At 42.2% G+C, this 14836-nt stretch overlaps 1 protein-coding gene across 1 annotated transcript in view; it reads left to right on the forward strand.

Moving 5' to 3' along the window:
* Window positions 1-14836, forward strand: part of MOCOS (molybdenum cofactor sulfurase) — a 238669-nt gene that overhangs the window by 80393 nt on the left and 143440 nt on the right. The window contains exon 4 of the mRNA XM_054381619.1: window positions 4427-5068. Within this exon, the coding sequence (XP_054237594.1) occupies window positions 4427-5068 (642 nt within the window). The remainder of the gene's footprint in view (window positions 1-4426; window positions 5069-14836) is intronic.

The raw sequence follows: 14836 nt of genomic DNA on the forward strand, positions 1-14836 counted from the left end.
ATGGACCTCTGCTGAGTTAGCTGCACAGGCTGCAGAGGTGATAGGGAACTGCAGAATCATAGAATGGTTTGGGTTGGAAGCGACCTTTAAGATCAGGTTGTCCCCTGTAATGAGCAAAGACATCTTTTAATTAGATCATAGAATTGTTTTGGTTGGAAGAGACCTTTAAGATCAGGTTGCTCAGAGCCCTGTCCAACTTGACCATGATTGTTTACAGGGATGGGGCATCTACCACCTCTCTGGGCAACATGTTCTAGTGTTTCACCACCCTCACAATAAAAGATTTCTCCCTTGTTTAAATCTACCCACTTTTAGATGAAAACTCTTACTCCTTGTCCCGTCAACAGGCCTTGCTAGAGGACTGTCCCCATCTTTCTTATAGGTCCCCTTTAAGTAGTGAAAAGCTGCAATAAGGACTCCCTGGACCCTTCTCCTGAATAGCTGAGGCTGAACAACTCCAGCTCTCAGCTTTTCTTCACAGGAGAGGTGTTCTGATCATTTTTGTGGCCACCCACTGGACCTCCTCCAACAGGTTAATGTCATTCTGCTGAGAACCATTCTGGACACAGAACTCCAGGTGAGGTCTCACCAGAGCAGAGTGGAGGGGCACACTTCTTTTGATGCAACCTAGGATGCAATTGGCATTCTGGGCTATATGCACATACTGTTGGCTTACATCCAGCTTTTCACCCACAAGTCCTTCTCTGCAGGGCTGCTCTCAATCCCATCATCCCACAGCCTGTACTGACACTGCAGATTGCCTGAGCCAGGCAACAGCTTTTCAGGGCACCCCCTTCATCTAACTTTGGGTGACAATGTGTACCTAAGGTAGCTGAAAAAAATCAGTAGCTTTTACCTTCCACAGAGCTGCCAGTAGTAATGTGGAGTGAGTAGTTCTAGATAAACTATTAATGCAGGCTGTTGGATCATCTGACTCAAAAGATATTACTTGATTATGGAGATATTTAAATATAAAGGCCATTATTAATTATGTATGTATTAAATGCATTCAATGAGGCAGCAAGATTATTTGAAAATTAATTGACTTTCCCTACCAGTGTTTACCTTAAAGTAATAAGACATTTTAGCTCAGCTGCAGTCATGAAGAAACAAAACCCTCATGGCAGCTTCTGTGAAGCTTTAGAACACCAGCTAACAGAGTGGACTTAGCATACAAGTGTGCACAGGGGAGGGTGGTCATCTGAGGGTGTTTTCAGTGGCTTCTCCATCAACTGTCTTCTTGGTCATGTGTTGTTGACCTCCTTCTATTGTGATCTGTGTGCTCTTGAGGAGGTGAGAGGAGGGGGAGAAGAGGTGGCCAGTCATTGTGGTTCTTCAATGTACTGCAGTGACAGAGCAGGGGAGTTTCTCCTTCACCTTGCCAGCCTGAAAGCAAGATACTGAGTCAAGTTTTCCAGACTTCCTGCCATCTTCCACATCCAAGAAAGATCTTGAGTTGCTTGAATTAGTCCAGAGAAGGGCAACAAAGCTGGGGAGGGGTCTGGAGCACAAGCCCTATGAGGAGAGGCTGAGGGAGCTGGGGGCGCTTAGCCTGGAGAAGAGGAGGCTCAGGGGTGACCTCATTGCTGTCTACAACTGCCTGAAGGGAGGTTGTAACCAGGTGGGGGTTGGTCTCTTCTCCCAGGCACCCAGTGACAGAAGGAGAGGACACAGTCTCAAGCTGTGCCAGGGGAGGTTTAGGCTGGATGTTAGGAAGAAGTTCTTCACAGAGAGAGAGATTGCCCATTGGAATGTGCTGCCCAGGGAGGTGGTGGGGTTGGCATCCCTGGAGGTGTTTAAGAAGAGACTGGATGAGGCGCTTGGTGCCATGGTCTAGTTGATTAGTTAGGGTTTGGTGATCAGTCGGACTTGATGATCTCTGAGGTCTTTTCCAACCTGGTTGATTCTGTGATTCTACAGTGTGTAATGAAAAAATTCTCCCTTTAGTCATTTCCTGCAGAAATGTGGACATTTGTAATGTTATAAAATACTGCTGCTGTTTGCAGTAGTGAGCTGTGGTAGATCAAGCTATCGGTTTTCTACCACAAATCTTTAGGCCTGCTGCTGACAGCAGCCTTATACGTGGCTATAAATCTTCCAGGAGTATAAGAAAGGTGAATTGCATTTCACAGTAATGGAGTATGTCTCACACAAAGGCAGAAAGCGTTAGGAATTCTGTGTGTAATAGCCAGTGCTTCCCAATATTCATGTCAAAAGAGAGGATGTCATACTGTGGATCGCAGAAGTCATTCAGAGGTCTTGCAGCTTTCTGTCCCTAAGAACATTGATTTTGTCATAGCAGTACTGCTCTGCTTCAGGAGTTTGTGGCATTCACATGATAAACCTTATTCTGAGGTGCTCTGCACACCACAAGTCTTTCTCGAGCAGGAAGTTCCCTTAACTCAGTTATTTATTCATTTTCCTTTTTTAATATGATTAGGGGACTTGAGCATCTCCCCTGTGAAGAGAGACTGAGAGCCCTGGGGCTGTTTAGTCTGGAGAAGAGAAGACTGAGAGGGGATCTGATCAATGTCTATCAATATGTGAGGGGTGGGTGTCAAGTGGAGGGGGCCAGGCTCTTTTCAGTGGTTCACAGTGATAAGACAAGGACCAGCAGGTTCAAACTTGAACATAGAAGATTTCAGCTCAACATGAGAAGAAACTTCTTTCCAGTGAGGGTGACGGAGCACTGGAACAGGCTGCCCAGGGGGGTTGTGGAGTTTCCTTCTCCGGAGACTTTCCAAACCCACCTGGATGCATTCCTGCGATCCTGCTCTGGTAGGGGGGTTGGACCTGATGATCTCTTGAGGTCCCTTCCAACCTCTGATATACTGTGAGACTGTGAAATACTACAGTCAAAAAGGTAAGCCTGACTTTGAAGATTCTACCTCTTTTGCAAGTACTGGAGTCATAGCAATTTTATGAGGCATGTAGAGACCCAAAAAGCAAATGAGATTCACAAAAGAACATATTTCCTATTGAATTCAATTAGGAATGCAGCTTGGTTGTTTCTCTAACTTTAGGAACTGAAATGCCTTTTTAAAACTGCCTTTAATTCATTTGGGCCCTTTCAAAAATTTTACCTTACAGCTTGATTTTTTTTTTTCAATGTGAAAGTCAATTTCTGGTACTGAACTGCATAGATAAATGAATCAGTGGTATGTCATGGATTTTTATTTCAGAACTTGCTCAGCTGTTTCAAACTTTGAACACTTTAAAGCTAAATATGGTTAAAATACTACTGATGTGCCTGAGTTTTGTCTCTCCGTTTTATGAATTAAACTTAAATCTGTTACTCCTTGTGAGCCTAAACAACCCCAAATAATATTTACTGCTTTATAAGTTGTGCAAATGGTTAACAGAAGTATTTGCTGGCTGTGATATTTATGGTTCATAGATTCATAGAATGGTTTGGGTTGGAAGCAACCTTAAAGGTCATCTAGCTCCCATCTCCCTGCCATGCGCAGGGACAGCTTTTCCTAGACAAGGTTGCTGAAGGTCTCATCAGCCTGGCCTTGAATACCTCCAGAGAGGGGGCATCCATGACCTCTCTGGGCAACCTGTTCCAGTGCCTCATCACCCTTAATGTAAAGAATTTCTTCCTAATAGCTAGTTTCAATCTGCCCTCCTCAAGCTTCAATCTATTCCTTCTCATCCTATCACTACAAGCCCTTGTAAAAAGTCCCTTCTTGGCTTTCTTATAGGCCTCTTTCAGGTACTGGAGGGCTTCTATTAGGCTTTCTCCATGCTGACCAGCCCTAACTCTTGCAGTCTGTCCCCATAAGGGAGTTTGTCCAGCCCTCTGATCATCTTCATGACCCTCCTTCTGGACCCACACCAGCAGTTTTCTTATGCTGGGGGTACCAGAACTGGATGCAATATTCCAGATGGGGTATCACAAGAGCAGATTAGAGGGGGAGAATCACATCCCTCATCTTACTGGTCACACTTCTTTTGATGCAGCCCAGGATACTGTTGGCCTTTTGGGCTGCAGGTGCACATTGCTGGGAGATGTTGAGTTTTTTGTCAACTGACACCACAAGTCCTAGAGACTGCTCTTGAGCTATTCCTCGCCCAGCCTTTATTTCTGCTTGGGATTGCCCCAACCCAGGTGTGGAACCTTGTACTTGGCCTTGTTGAACTTCATGGAGTTGGCTTGGGCTCACCTTTCCACCCTCCTGAAAAAGCACAGCCACATTCACTGCAGTATTGGAAAGAGTCTCTTGTGGGCAAAGTGCTTCAGGTTACACTTGTTGGAAGTTTATTGTGCTATTTGGAAAAGCTTGTCTGCTTGTATTCATCTCAGATGTCAGTCAAAAAGTCTATGCTGAGGAAAAAAAAAAAAAAACAAACAACTCACACAGCAATAAAATAAAAAAATCAGAAAATTACTGGATTTTAATTTTTTTTATTTTTTTTTTTTTAGAATATTGCAACATTTTCACACTACTGCTGAAGATTACACCATCATTTTCACATCTGGATGCACAGCTGCTCTTAAACTGGTAGCAGAAGCATTCCCCTGGATACCCGAAGGCACAAATCAACCCAGCAGCCGATTCTGTTTCCTAACGGATAGCCACACATCTGTGGTGGGCATGAGGGGGATAACTGCCTCAAGGAATGTCTTGTCTGTTCCAATAAAACCAAAGGAGATCTTGTTATCAGAAAAAAACAGGCTGCTAGCAGAAGACCCAAACTGCACAACACCTCATCTTTTCTCCTACCCAGCTCAAAGCAATTTTTCTGGTACCAAATACCCCCTTTCATGGATACAAGACATAAAATCTGGAAAACTCTGCCCCATCAAAATACCAGGGAAGTGGTTTGTTCTCCTAGATGCAGCTTCATATGTGAGCAGCTCTCCATTAGACTTGGGAGTTCACCCAGCTGACTTTATCCCCATCTCGTTCTATAAAATCTTTGGATTCCCGACTGGTTTAGGAGCATTATTGGTAAACAACAGGATTGCCCCCCTCTTGAGAAAGACCTATTTTGGAGGTGGAACTGCTGCTGCCTACCTTGCAGGAGAGGATTTTTATTTCCCAAAGGAATCTATAGCAGAAAGGTAAGCTTTGTTTAACTAAAGTGGCAGAGAGAGGGGGAGTGGAGAGCAGGGGGAGTTGCAGATATTGTTTACATCAGGCAAATGTCTTGAGATTAGTGCACACACTGCACTGTGACACCTGGGCTTCTTTATGTGCTTGGATCAGTATTTCACATCTAACTCTGTTTTTTTTTCCTTAGCATTCTTTTTTCCTACCTAAAGAGCATCATCTGATATTGTGGTGGGTTGAAATTTCCCCCCTCCACATTAACTTTGCCAGACCAGCTCAGTTGGAAACAAAGGAAAGCTGATTTTGCAAGCAAAATTGCAATCTACAATGGAACACAATGAATATGTACAAAATACACAGTATTTACAGCATTTACAGGTATTTACAATCAATAAAGAGCCAAAGACCATGGCAGCTGCAACAGCTTCTCTCTTCTCTGCCTCCTCCCCTACCCCCCTGTACACAAGGGACAAGAGACAGAAGCAGAGAAGTTAATAGCAGTCAAAACAATGCAGCCAAGGTCAAGCAGAAACAAGTTAATATCTCCCAGAGCAAAGAAGCAAGAAGAGAGAGAGAAAGATTTGTTTTGGGAACCAAATCTTATGGTAGATATCTCCCCAATGGGATTGTTTAGAATAATCATTATTTTCCTTTTTACACCCAATAGTGATTTATTTACATTTTTTACTATTTTCTGCTCAAGATTTGTGAAAAATTTTAAAAGCATAGCCTAAAACTTACCACAAATATATTTATCTTCCTTCCTTGATCTAGTTTGTCACAATTAGTAAAAATATAAGAGTTCATTCAGTGACATAAAGGTCAGTCCATACATTTACTAATTTATATTTAAGGTACTTCAGTGGAATCTTGATTTGGTTTTGAAATTCTATACCTAGAACAGCCAGGTCAAGGTTGCTCACACAGTATGGCTCTCAGTGAAACTGGAAAATTATGTCCATGTATTTCACTGGAAAGGTAGCATGCTTTCCTCTCAGTAGAAGCTTTTCAGAAGAATGTGTGCAGTAAGATAAATTACCCAAGACATATATTTGTAGTGCTGTTATTCCCTGTCTGAGATGCTGAAGAGGCTGTGAAACTCTCCTACACAAAACAGAGGACACCTAAAGAAGGCCCAAGCACAACACATGTGAGGAAATGCAGAGCAATGGATAAGCTTCTCCAGTAGCTTAACACATTGAAACCCCACTTGTAGTGATGGTTGGTCTCTCTGCCTCTCTCCCACATGTCAGCAGTAGCTTACATAATAGTTTACACAAATGCAGCAAAAGGGTATTCCTTCCTGACTCACACCCATTACATCTGTACAGAAGAAATCACACAATCCAGAATCAACAAGGTTTGAAAAGACCTCAGAGATCATCAAGTCCAACCTATCACCCAGCACATCATGATTAACTAAACCATGGCACCAAGTGCCACGTCCAATCCCCTCTTGAACACCTCCAGGGATGGTGACTCCACCGCCTCCCTGGGCAGCACATTCCAACAGCTAACAACTCTCTCCGTGAAGAACTTTCTCCTCACCTCCAGCCTAAACTTGCCCTGGCGCAGCTTGAGACTGTGTCCTCTCCTTCTGTCACTGCTTGCCTGGGAGAAGAGCCCAACCCCCACCTGGCTACAACCTCCCTTCAGGTAGTTGTAGAGAGCAATGAGGTCTGCCCTGAGCCTCCTCTTCCCCAGGCTAAACACCCCCAGCTCCCTCAGCCTCTCCCCAGCCTCATTGACCTTCTCTGGACATGTTCAAGTGTCTTAATATCCTTCTTAAATTGAGGAGCCCAGAACTGGACACAGTACTCAAGGTAATACTAGCAGAGAGAAACATAAATCAAGTCAGAACACAAGAGGGCAAGTTGAAATGCCCATTAATGTTTGTCTGTTAGTAGCTGAAGACTTACAGAACTGTCTCAAATGTAATGACTCAAATTATGTGACTTCTTATAGGATTCCCACATTAATTTGTATTTTATTTATAGCTAAACTACAGAGAGCTACTTTTCAAAAAGTTTAGCATTCACTGGCTTCCTATGAGGGAAAAAAATGTATATCTATAGAAACAGAGTAGTTTAAATGTCTGGATGATACTGCTCAGGCTAGTATTTGAAGACTGCAAGTATAAGCACAGGGTTGGGGTTTTTTTCCATCTTCTTACTAGTCAAATATATGCAAGAGTGCATCTGGCAGTTGTGTTCTTGGAAATCCACAAAAGAAACATCTACCAGCTCCTTCAACAGATTTAACTCAGAATAAAAAGAACAATATTGATGTTCTTTAGAGAAAACCAGACCAAACCAAACCAAACCCAAGCATTTTACAGCCTTTCTTGACTTTGACACGTAAGCATGGGTTTCCACAACAGACATTCAGATTTCATTAATCACTTGGCTTTCACATTTCAGTCTGTTCATGTTCAATTAAAAAAATTCAGAGGGATTCTCTAGCATTATTATAATCTACTTTTTACATATCTAGGAATTTATATTATCAAATAACATCTGCTTAATGTGGCTTAATGACTGTGTCAAATGGTTGTAATAGCTTTCTTTTTGGTGAATTCTGTGACACAAAGTTTTAGAGCTACATCAGGGAGAGTACTTAAGCTGAAAGGATTTTATCTCCTATTTCATGCTTTATGGCAGACATTTTGCAGTTATATTTTCAGGTAGTACTTTGAAATGACCTGGTTTGTTTTGTCTTTATTTTATTTTCTATTTGCTGATGCCAACAGTTTGTAAGTTCAGCATTATAGACGCTGGGGTTTAGTCCACTGTTTAGTCTTGAGAAGAGAAGACTGAGAGGGGATCTGATCAGTGTGTATAGGTGTGAGGGGTGGGTGTCAAGGGGAGGGGGCCAGGCTCTTTTAGGTGGTGCACAGGAATAAGACAAGAAACAACAGGTTCAAACTTGAATATAGATTTCAGCTCAGCATGAGGAGAAACTTCTTTCCAGTGAGGGTGAGAGAGCCCTGGAACAGGCTGCCCAGGGGGGTTGTGGAGTCTCCTTCTCTGGAGACTTTCCAAACCCACCTGGATGCATTCCTGTGCAGACTCCCCTAAGTGATCCTGCTCTGGCAGGGGGGTTGGACCTGATGATCTCTTGAGGTCCCTTCCAACCTCTAATGTACTTTGATACTGTGTGATTTTCTTAACATCCACTGCTAAAAGAAGGTTAGCATGAATTTAACTCTTCTTATTTCTCTGCTTAGCCTAAATTAGAGGTGGTGGTGTTGATCTTAAACCAGCTAAACTAAAACCTGTCCAGTTTAAGTTACAAAAATGGCATACTGCTTTTGTCTGTGACAGGTTTAGCATGATCTTGTCCTCTTGGGTAAAACAATAAATTAATGCTAAATGACAGCAATCCTGTTAACCTTTCTTACAACAATTTTTTTTTTTTTTTGCTGCTGTCATTATACAAATGAAGGCAACTTCTTTGAAGCCTTCATCATTATTAAAGAAGTAAGTAGTTTGTGCCAGGTTAAGTTTAGGCCTGGTATATATACATTTTTCCTGTATTCCATCCTGAAAGGTTACTTTAGAAGGACTGTATCAAAATAAGGAGCCAGAGTCATTGTTAGCCTTAGGCATTCTGAGTTTGTCTTGAGAAAGATAAAATAAACCTTGCACGAGGTTTTAAAAAATTAAACAAAGCATGTGTACGCATATAAGAAATATAATCCTCCACTGTGGAATACCAACATGTGGACACCAAAGTTATCTCTAAGCATCTTTTACTGTAATATTTTTCTAGTGTCATCTTGATTTGGTTTTAGTGTAGTTCAAATCACACCTCTGTGTGATAGAAATCCTTCAAAATAAGGTTTTACACGTTAGAGGCTTCTCATTCCAGAAATAGATTTCATGTTGATTTGACTGCCAATGTAATTGAGAAAGCATCAATAATGGAGTGAGGCATTTTAGGTCCAATGGTCTGAGCTTGTTAGTATGAGAAGATAAGGATACTCTATGTTTTTTTTTTTATTGACTATTTTACACCTAGCTGTGACTCTTCGTGTTTTTTTTTATATTACACATCTAAGTGAGAAACAGTCCCCTCATTTTTAACTTTTTGCTGCTGAAAGAATCACCTTGTAGAAGCACTGGGACAAGCAATTCCACTGTGTCATTAAGTCAAGCAAACAGGACAGAAGACCAGCTTGGCTGAACAGGGAACTCCTCATGGATCCTCATGAGGAAAAATAAATTGTATGATCTCTAGAAGTGAAGTCAGGCTTTGCAGAGAGGTTGCAGGGCTGTGGTTTGTGTATGGAAAGAAGAAACAGAGAAGGCCAAAACTCAGTGTGGAAACTGGCTAGTGTCGTGTCAGCTAATCAGAAGAGATATTTTAAGTATGTTAAAAATAAGAGGAGGTCTAAGGAAAACATTAGACTGATGATACTTGTTGAAGATGGGCATGTAACTATTAGGGATGAAGAAAAAGTGGAGGCATTCAATGCTTTGGGTTTTTTGTCTCTGTGTTTCACAGTACTGATGCACCTTAGCCTTCCCTGTTCCCTGAGCTGGAACACACGAGTGTGGGAACACTGACTTCCCATTTGAGAACACTGAAATTGTAAGGGAACAGTCACAAGTCTGTGGCACCCAATGGCATTCCTCCCAAAGTACAGAAGGTGCTAGTGGATGTTATGGCAGGACCCCTCTGGATTACCTACCAAAGGTTTTGGGAGTCTGGTGAGGTCCCCACTGACTGTCTCCCATTACATCCTCATAGAAAAGCTCAGGAGATGTGGCGTCGATGGCTGCTCAGTGGGGTGGATTGAAAACTGGCTCCACCATAGAGCTTGAAAAACACATGAGATCTCATTGATTCTCTGTTGAGATATCATTAGTTGCTTTTCTAGACAGAATTCTACAGAACTGGGGATGGGCAGGAAGACCACATAATTCTTCATAAGGATTACACTCCTGGCATTTAATCAGTGTGACAACTGATTTAGATCAACCAAAGAAGGAGAATCATGCACTTTAGCTGACGTTTTCTAAAGAACTGATATTTTATATGTATGAATATATATGAGGACACATATAAGCAAGAAACCATTGCTGTTTCACAGTAGACAGATAACTCTGGAAAAATTTCTTCCTGCCGGCTTTGATTGCATGTAGGTATAGGTTCTAGATGCAAGAGCTTCGTGCAGCTGTAACTCTTCCTCTTCTCTGTTACCACATGGCAGGTTTAAAGTGAGTTTTGATGCAAGATGCAATTTTCAGTCATGGTGAGCTATAGTGTGGCTACCCAGAATTTGAGAAAAGACTTAGCATGCAAAATGTTTTAAATCATAGCATAGAATGAAGCCACTTTTATCTTAACAATGTGGTTGCGTTTCCAAGACGGTCAAGCACCTTCGCGGTTTTCTTTTTTGTGTTCTTTAAACTGTGTTGCTGATATAAGTTCACAACAGAGCACAGGTAAACATTATTAATGGAGTTAACCTAAAACTTCAACTCCAGCCAAGATGAGATCTGAATGGGTTCAGCTTCGAAAAGTGGGATGCATCAAGAGAAGCATAGCCAGCAGGTCGAAGGAGGTGATTCTCCCCCTCTACTCCGCTCTGGTGAGACCCCGCCTGCATCCAGTTCTGGAACCCCTATTACAAGGAGCTCCAGAAGCAAAACTAGAAGGGGGTAGATTCAGATTGGATGTTAGGAAGAAGTTTTACACCATAAAGGTGGTGAGACACTGAAACGGGTTGTCCAGGGAGGTGGTAGAAGCCTCATCCCTGGAGGTTTTCAAGGCCAGGGTGGATGTGGCTCTGAGCAACCTGATGTGGTGTGAGGTGTCCCTAGGGGCTCATGGCAGGAGGGTTGGAACTCTAGATCCTTGAGGTCCCTTCCAACCCTAACAATTCTATGATTCTATGATTGAACTGTGTTATGCTTCTTTCATTAAAGGAGAATGGTCTCCAAAATTGGGAGTGTGCCAGTTTCTAGCAGACATATTTTCTGCAAATTCTTCTACTATGGAATAAAGAAGATTAGTGCCCACATTAAGAACACATCTACAGTCTTCTTTTACATGAAATATCTGTAGGAATGTATTTTGTGTTTCCTCAAAAGCTCTCTAATACTTGCATTCTAATAACACTGTCACCAAATCCTTAATGTTTGCACACATTATTAGTAGATGTGCTACCTATGAGGAGAGGCTGAGAGCCCTGGGGCTGTTTACTCTGGAGAAGACTGAGAGGGGATTTAGTAAATGTTTAGAAATATCTGAGGGCTGGGGGTCAGAGGGAGAGGACAGGCTCTGCTCAGTTGCACCCTGGGATAGGACAAGGGGCAATGGATAGAAACTCCAGCACAGGAGGTTCCACCTCAACATGAGGAGGAACTTCTTCACTGTGAGGGTCACAGAGCACTGGAACAGGCTTCCCAGGGGGGTTGTAGAGTCTCCTTCTCCAGAGACTTTCCAGACCCACCTGGATGCATTCCTGTGCAGACTACCCTAAGTGATCCTGCTCTGGCAGGGGGTTTGGACTCCATGACCTTCAGGGGTCCCTTCCAATCCCTAACATCCTCTGATCCTGTGAACTACAAGAAATTTTTGGAAATTCAGATTATTTGATAAATCCAACTTACAGTATGGCTATGGTTAAAGTATAGCAAATATAGGGTTTGTTTCCATTCTCCATGTGCAAGAAAATGTAAATTAACACATACTTCTCCCATGGAGGGAGTACAGAATGAGTTCTCCCTTCTTGTCAGATGAACACAAGTTCTTGGCAGTCAGAACTGTGGGTCAAGTATAAAGGAAGATTTCTCATCCTAGCCTGGTTTATTTAAATTCTGAGCTAAAGGGAGGAGTGTGAATCTTGAAGAGATCATTTTGTAGCTAATGAAGCAGTTATAATAGCCAATACAATCTACCTTCAGCTATTTAATTGGCCCCAACTCTCTCAGTCTGTCCTCACAGCCTTCTAATCATCCTTGTGGCCCTTCTCTGGACATGTTCCAACACCTCCAGATCCTTCATGTAACAGGGGCTCCAGAACTGGACAGAGTACTCCAGGTGGGGTCTCACCAGAGTGGAGTAGAGGGGGAGAATCACCTCCCTCACCCTCCTGGCTATGCTTCTCTTGATGCAGCCCAGGATGTGGCTGGCTTTCTGGGCTGCAAGTGCTCCCTGTTGGCTCATATTAAGCTTTTCATCCACCAGCACTCCCAAGTCCTTTTCTTCAGGACTGCTCTCAAGACAGTCACTGCCAAGCCTATATTGGTGCTTGGGATTGCCCTGACCCAGATGCAGGACCTTGCATTTAGTCTTGTTGAGCTTCATGATGCTTTTGAATCTATAGTGGCATATAGAAAAGGTGTGAAAATACTTAACAAGTCTGTCACATTTGCTCATGGGGGTGTCCTGAAGAGGGTAGAGGAAGAGTAGCATTTTCTTACTGAATTTATGTCTGCAAATTGCACTGTCAACAGGTTTTCAAGGTGCAAATGACATCTATGAATAAGAAAACTGTATGCACAAACCAGAGAAACATACCACTGGCTATCATGGAATTACTGACCAAACAATATCTAAGCCATAGGGATGATTCAACACATTGCATGGCAGATTTTTTTTTTACTCCAACTTGAGAACCCTTTCTTCCCCTGAGCCTACTGGAGATTAAAGCCTGTATAGTGATATCCAGAGTAACAGAGGCGTGGGACCCCATGTCTCATGCTAGGTTAACTTTTTGATAGTGCTTGGTTCTTTGTGTAGGCCCTGTTCTAGATCCTTTGCCTTTGATTTCTGGCTGTCCTGAAGAGTGTCTCAGGCAGTGACCTGACAAAGAAGCTGCTCAGTGTGCACCATCAGAGGGTGAGCAAGAGCTACAGTTCTGTTTTCCTTGCTATTTCCAATTGTGCTGCTTGGTTTGCCCTGTAGACTGTGACTGTAGACTGTGACTGTAGACTGTACAGAAAGTGAAAACAGAAGCCATGTCTGCTCACCTTTTCTCTGGGCTCTGCTGGTATGCATATTGATTAGAGCTACAGCTTCACATTTAGAAGACATAGGAAGAATTTTTTGGTACAGAAACATTCACTCAGTACATTTGTAATGGCTTGACTGGTTTAGGGCTCCTCATGATTCAAAAAGTCTTTGAGTGATGCTGTCCTCTGAATGAATAATGTGGATCTTAACTCTTTCTGTAATAACAGCTGAGTAAAATCATTTCAAGCTCTCAACTTTCCAGACATCCCCTGCTTTTTTTGTTAAGTATTAATATGATTATTTACACTGCTTTTGTGCCTGTTCAGTTTCCACTGAAAACCTGAATACAAGACAAATATAAAAGCTAAACATGAGACAAATTCTCTAATCCACAGTTTTCATTTAGTGAAGAGACCAAAACCCAAGCATTGAACCCAGTTGTTTACATTTCACAAGCAGAGGAGTAGCAGGTTTGAAGCCTGCTTTAGTGGTCCAGGCTGTGCATGATGCTGTAACCAGAAGTGTTCATCCAGAATCACTTCTGAGACTCTGAGGACATGGAAGTTGTTGTACTCAAGATAGTCTAAAATATAAATGAGGCAAGGCTCATAAATTGCAGTAACCTAATTTATCAGAGCAGCTCTTACAGCTGTGAAATGCATTTAGCTGTCTAAAACTTGCCTTGCAAGGTTTAGACACCATTAAATAAGACCGCAGTTGCTGGCCCTCCACAGAAAATACATAGACATCCAGACACTGCTTCTTGCCCATTTCTTCTTATCCAAAAGCAGAATTCTAACAAGGGGATAAACATTTTTTTAGGGATGAAATTGGGTTATTAAATTTAAAACAAATCACAGTATAACTTCTTTCATACTGAAACATATAGTTATCAATTGCAGCAGAGACTTCTGGCTGCATACACCGCAGTGATTTGACATCCTATGGTGATATAATTACTATATGCATTACAGATCTGCAGGGGAAAAAGGAAAGTAATGACACTACCATTTGTCTGATTTCCATAGGGGAAAAGATCTGTGGCATCTGTTTCAGTTTACTGAATGATAGGGAAAAATAATACTTTTTGGATATTCTTTGCATGACATTAAGCTATTGCACAGTAAAAGTGAGATAATCTCCTTTATAATATACCTTTGAATAAACCCTAATCCTAAGAGGAAGAAAGAATTAAAGTTAACTACATCATTTTAGAACCAAATATTTTTCTTCTTATTCTTCTCATTATTATGTAACTAGTGGTAGTGTTTAGGTTAGTGACTGATTTTTTAGACAGCATCTTACACCCAAAGATGAACTTGATTCTACAGCCCCAGGCAACCAAACTTAAGTGAGTCATGGTGTCTACTGTGTTTTTCTCTATTTGTTTAGTAATGTACATGTCCAGACAGCCCCCATTAGGTTTGAAGTTCAGGTCCCTGACGAGTCACACAGGATCACACACGATTTTAGGGGTTGGAAGAGACCCAAAGAGATCATTGAGTCCAACCCCCCCGTCAGAGCAGGACAAAAAAATCCAACTCAAGTCACAGAGGAACACATCCAGATGGGCATTAAAAGTCTCCAGAGAAGGAGACTCCACAACCTCTCTGGGCAGCCTGTTCCAGTGCTCTGTGACCCTTACAGTAAAGAAGTTCCCCCTTGTGTTGAGGTGGAGCCTCCTGTGCTGCAGCTTACATCCATTGCTCCTTGTCCTATCACAGGGAGCAAGTGAGCAGAGCCTGTCCCCTCCCTCCTGACCCCCAGCCCTCAGATATTTATAAAAGTTTATCAAATCCCCTCTCAGTCTTCTC

The sequence above is a fragment of the Indicator indicator genome, chromosome 6 (assembly GCF_027791375.1).
Source record: "Indicator indicator isolate 239-I01 chromosome 6, UM_Iind_1.1, whole genome shotgun sequence".
NCBI classification, from domain to species: domain Eukaryota; kingdom Metazoa; phylum Chordata; class Aves; order Piciformes; family Indicatoridae; genus Indicator; species Indicator indicator.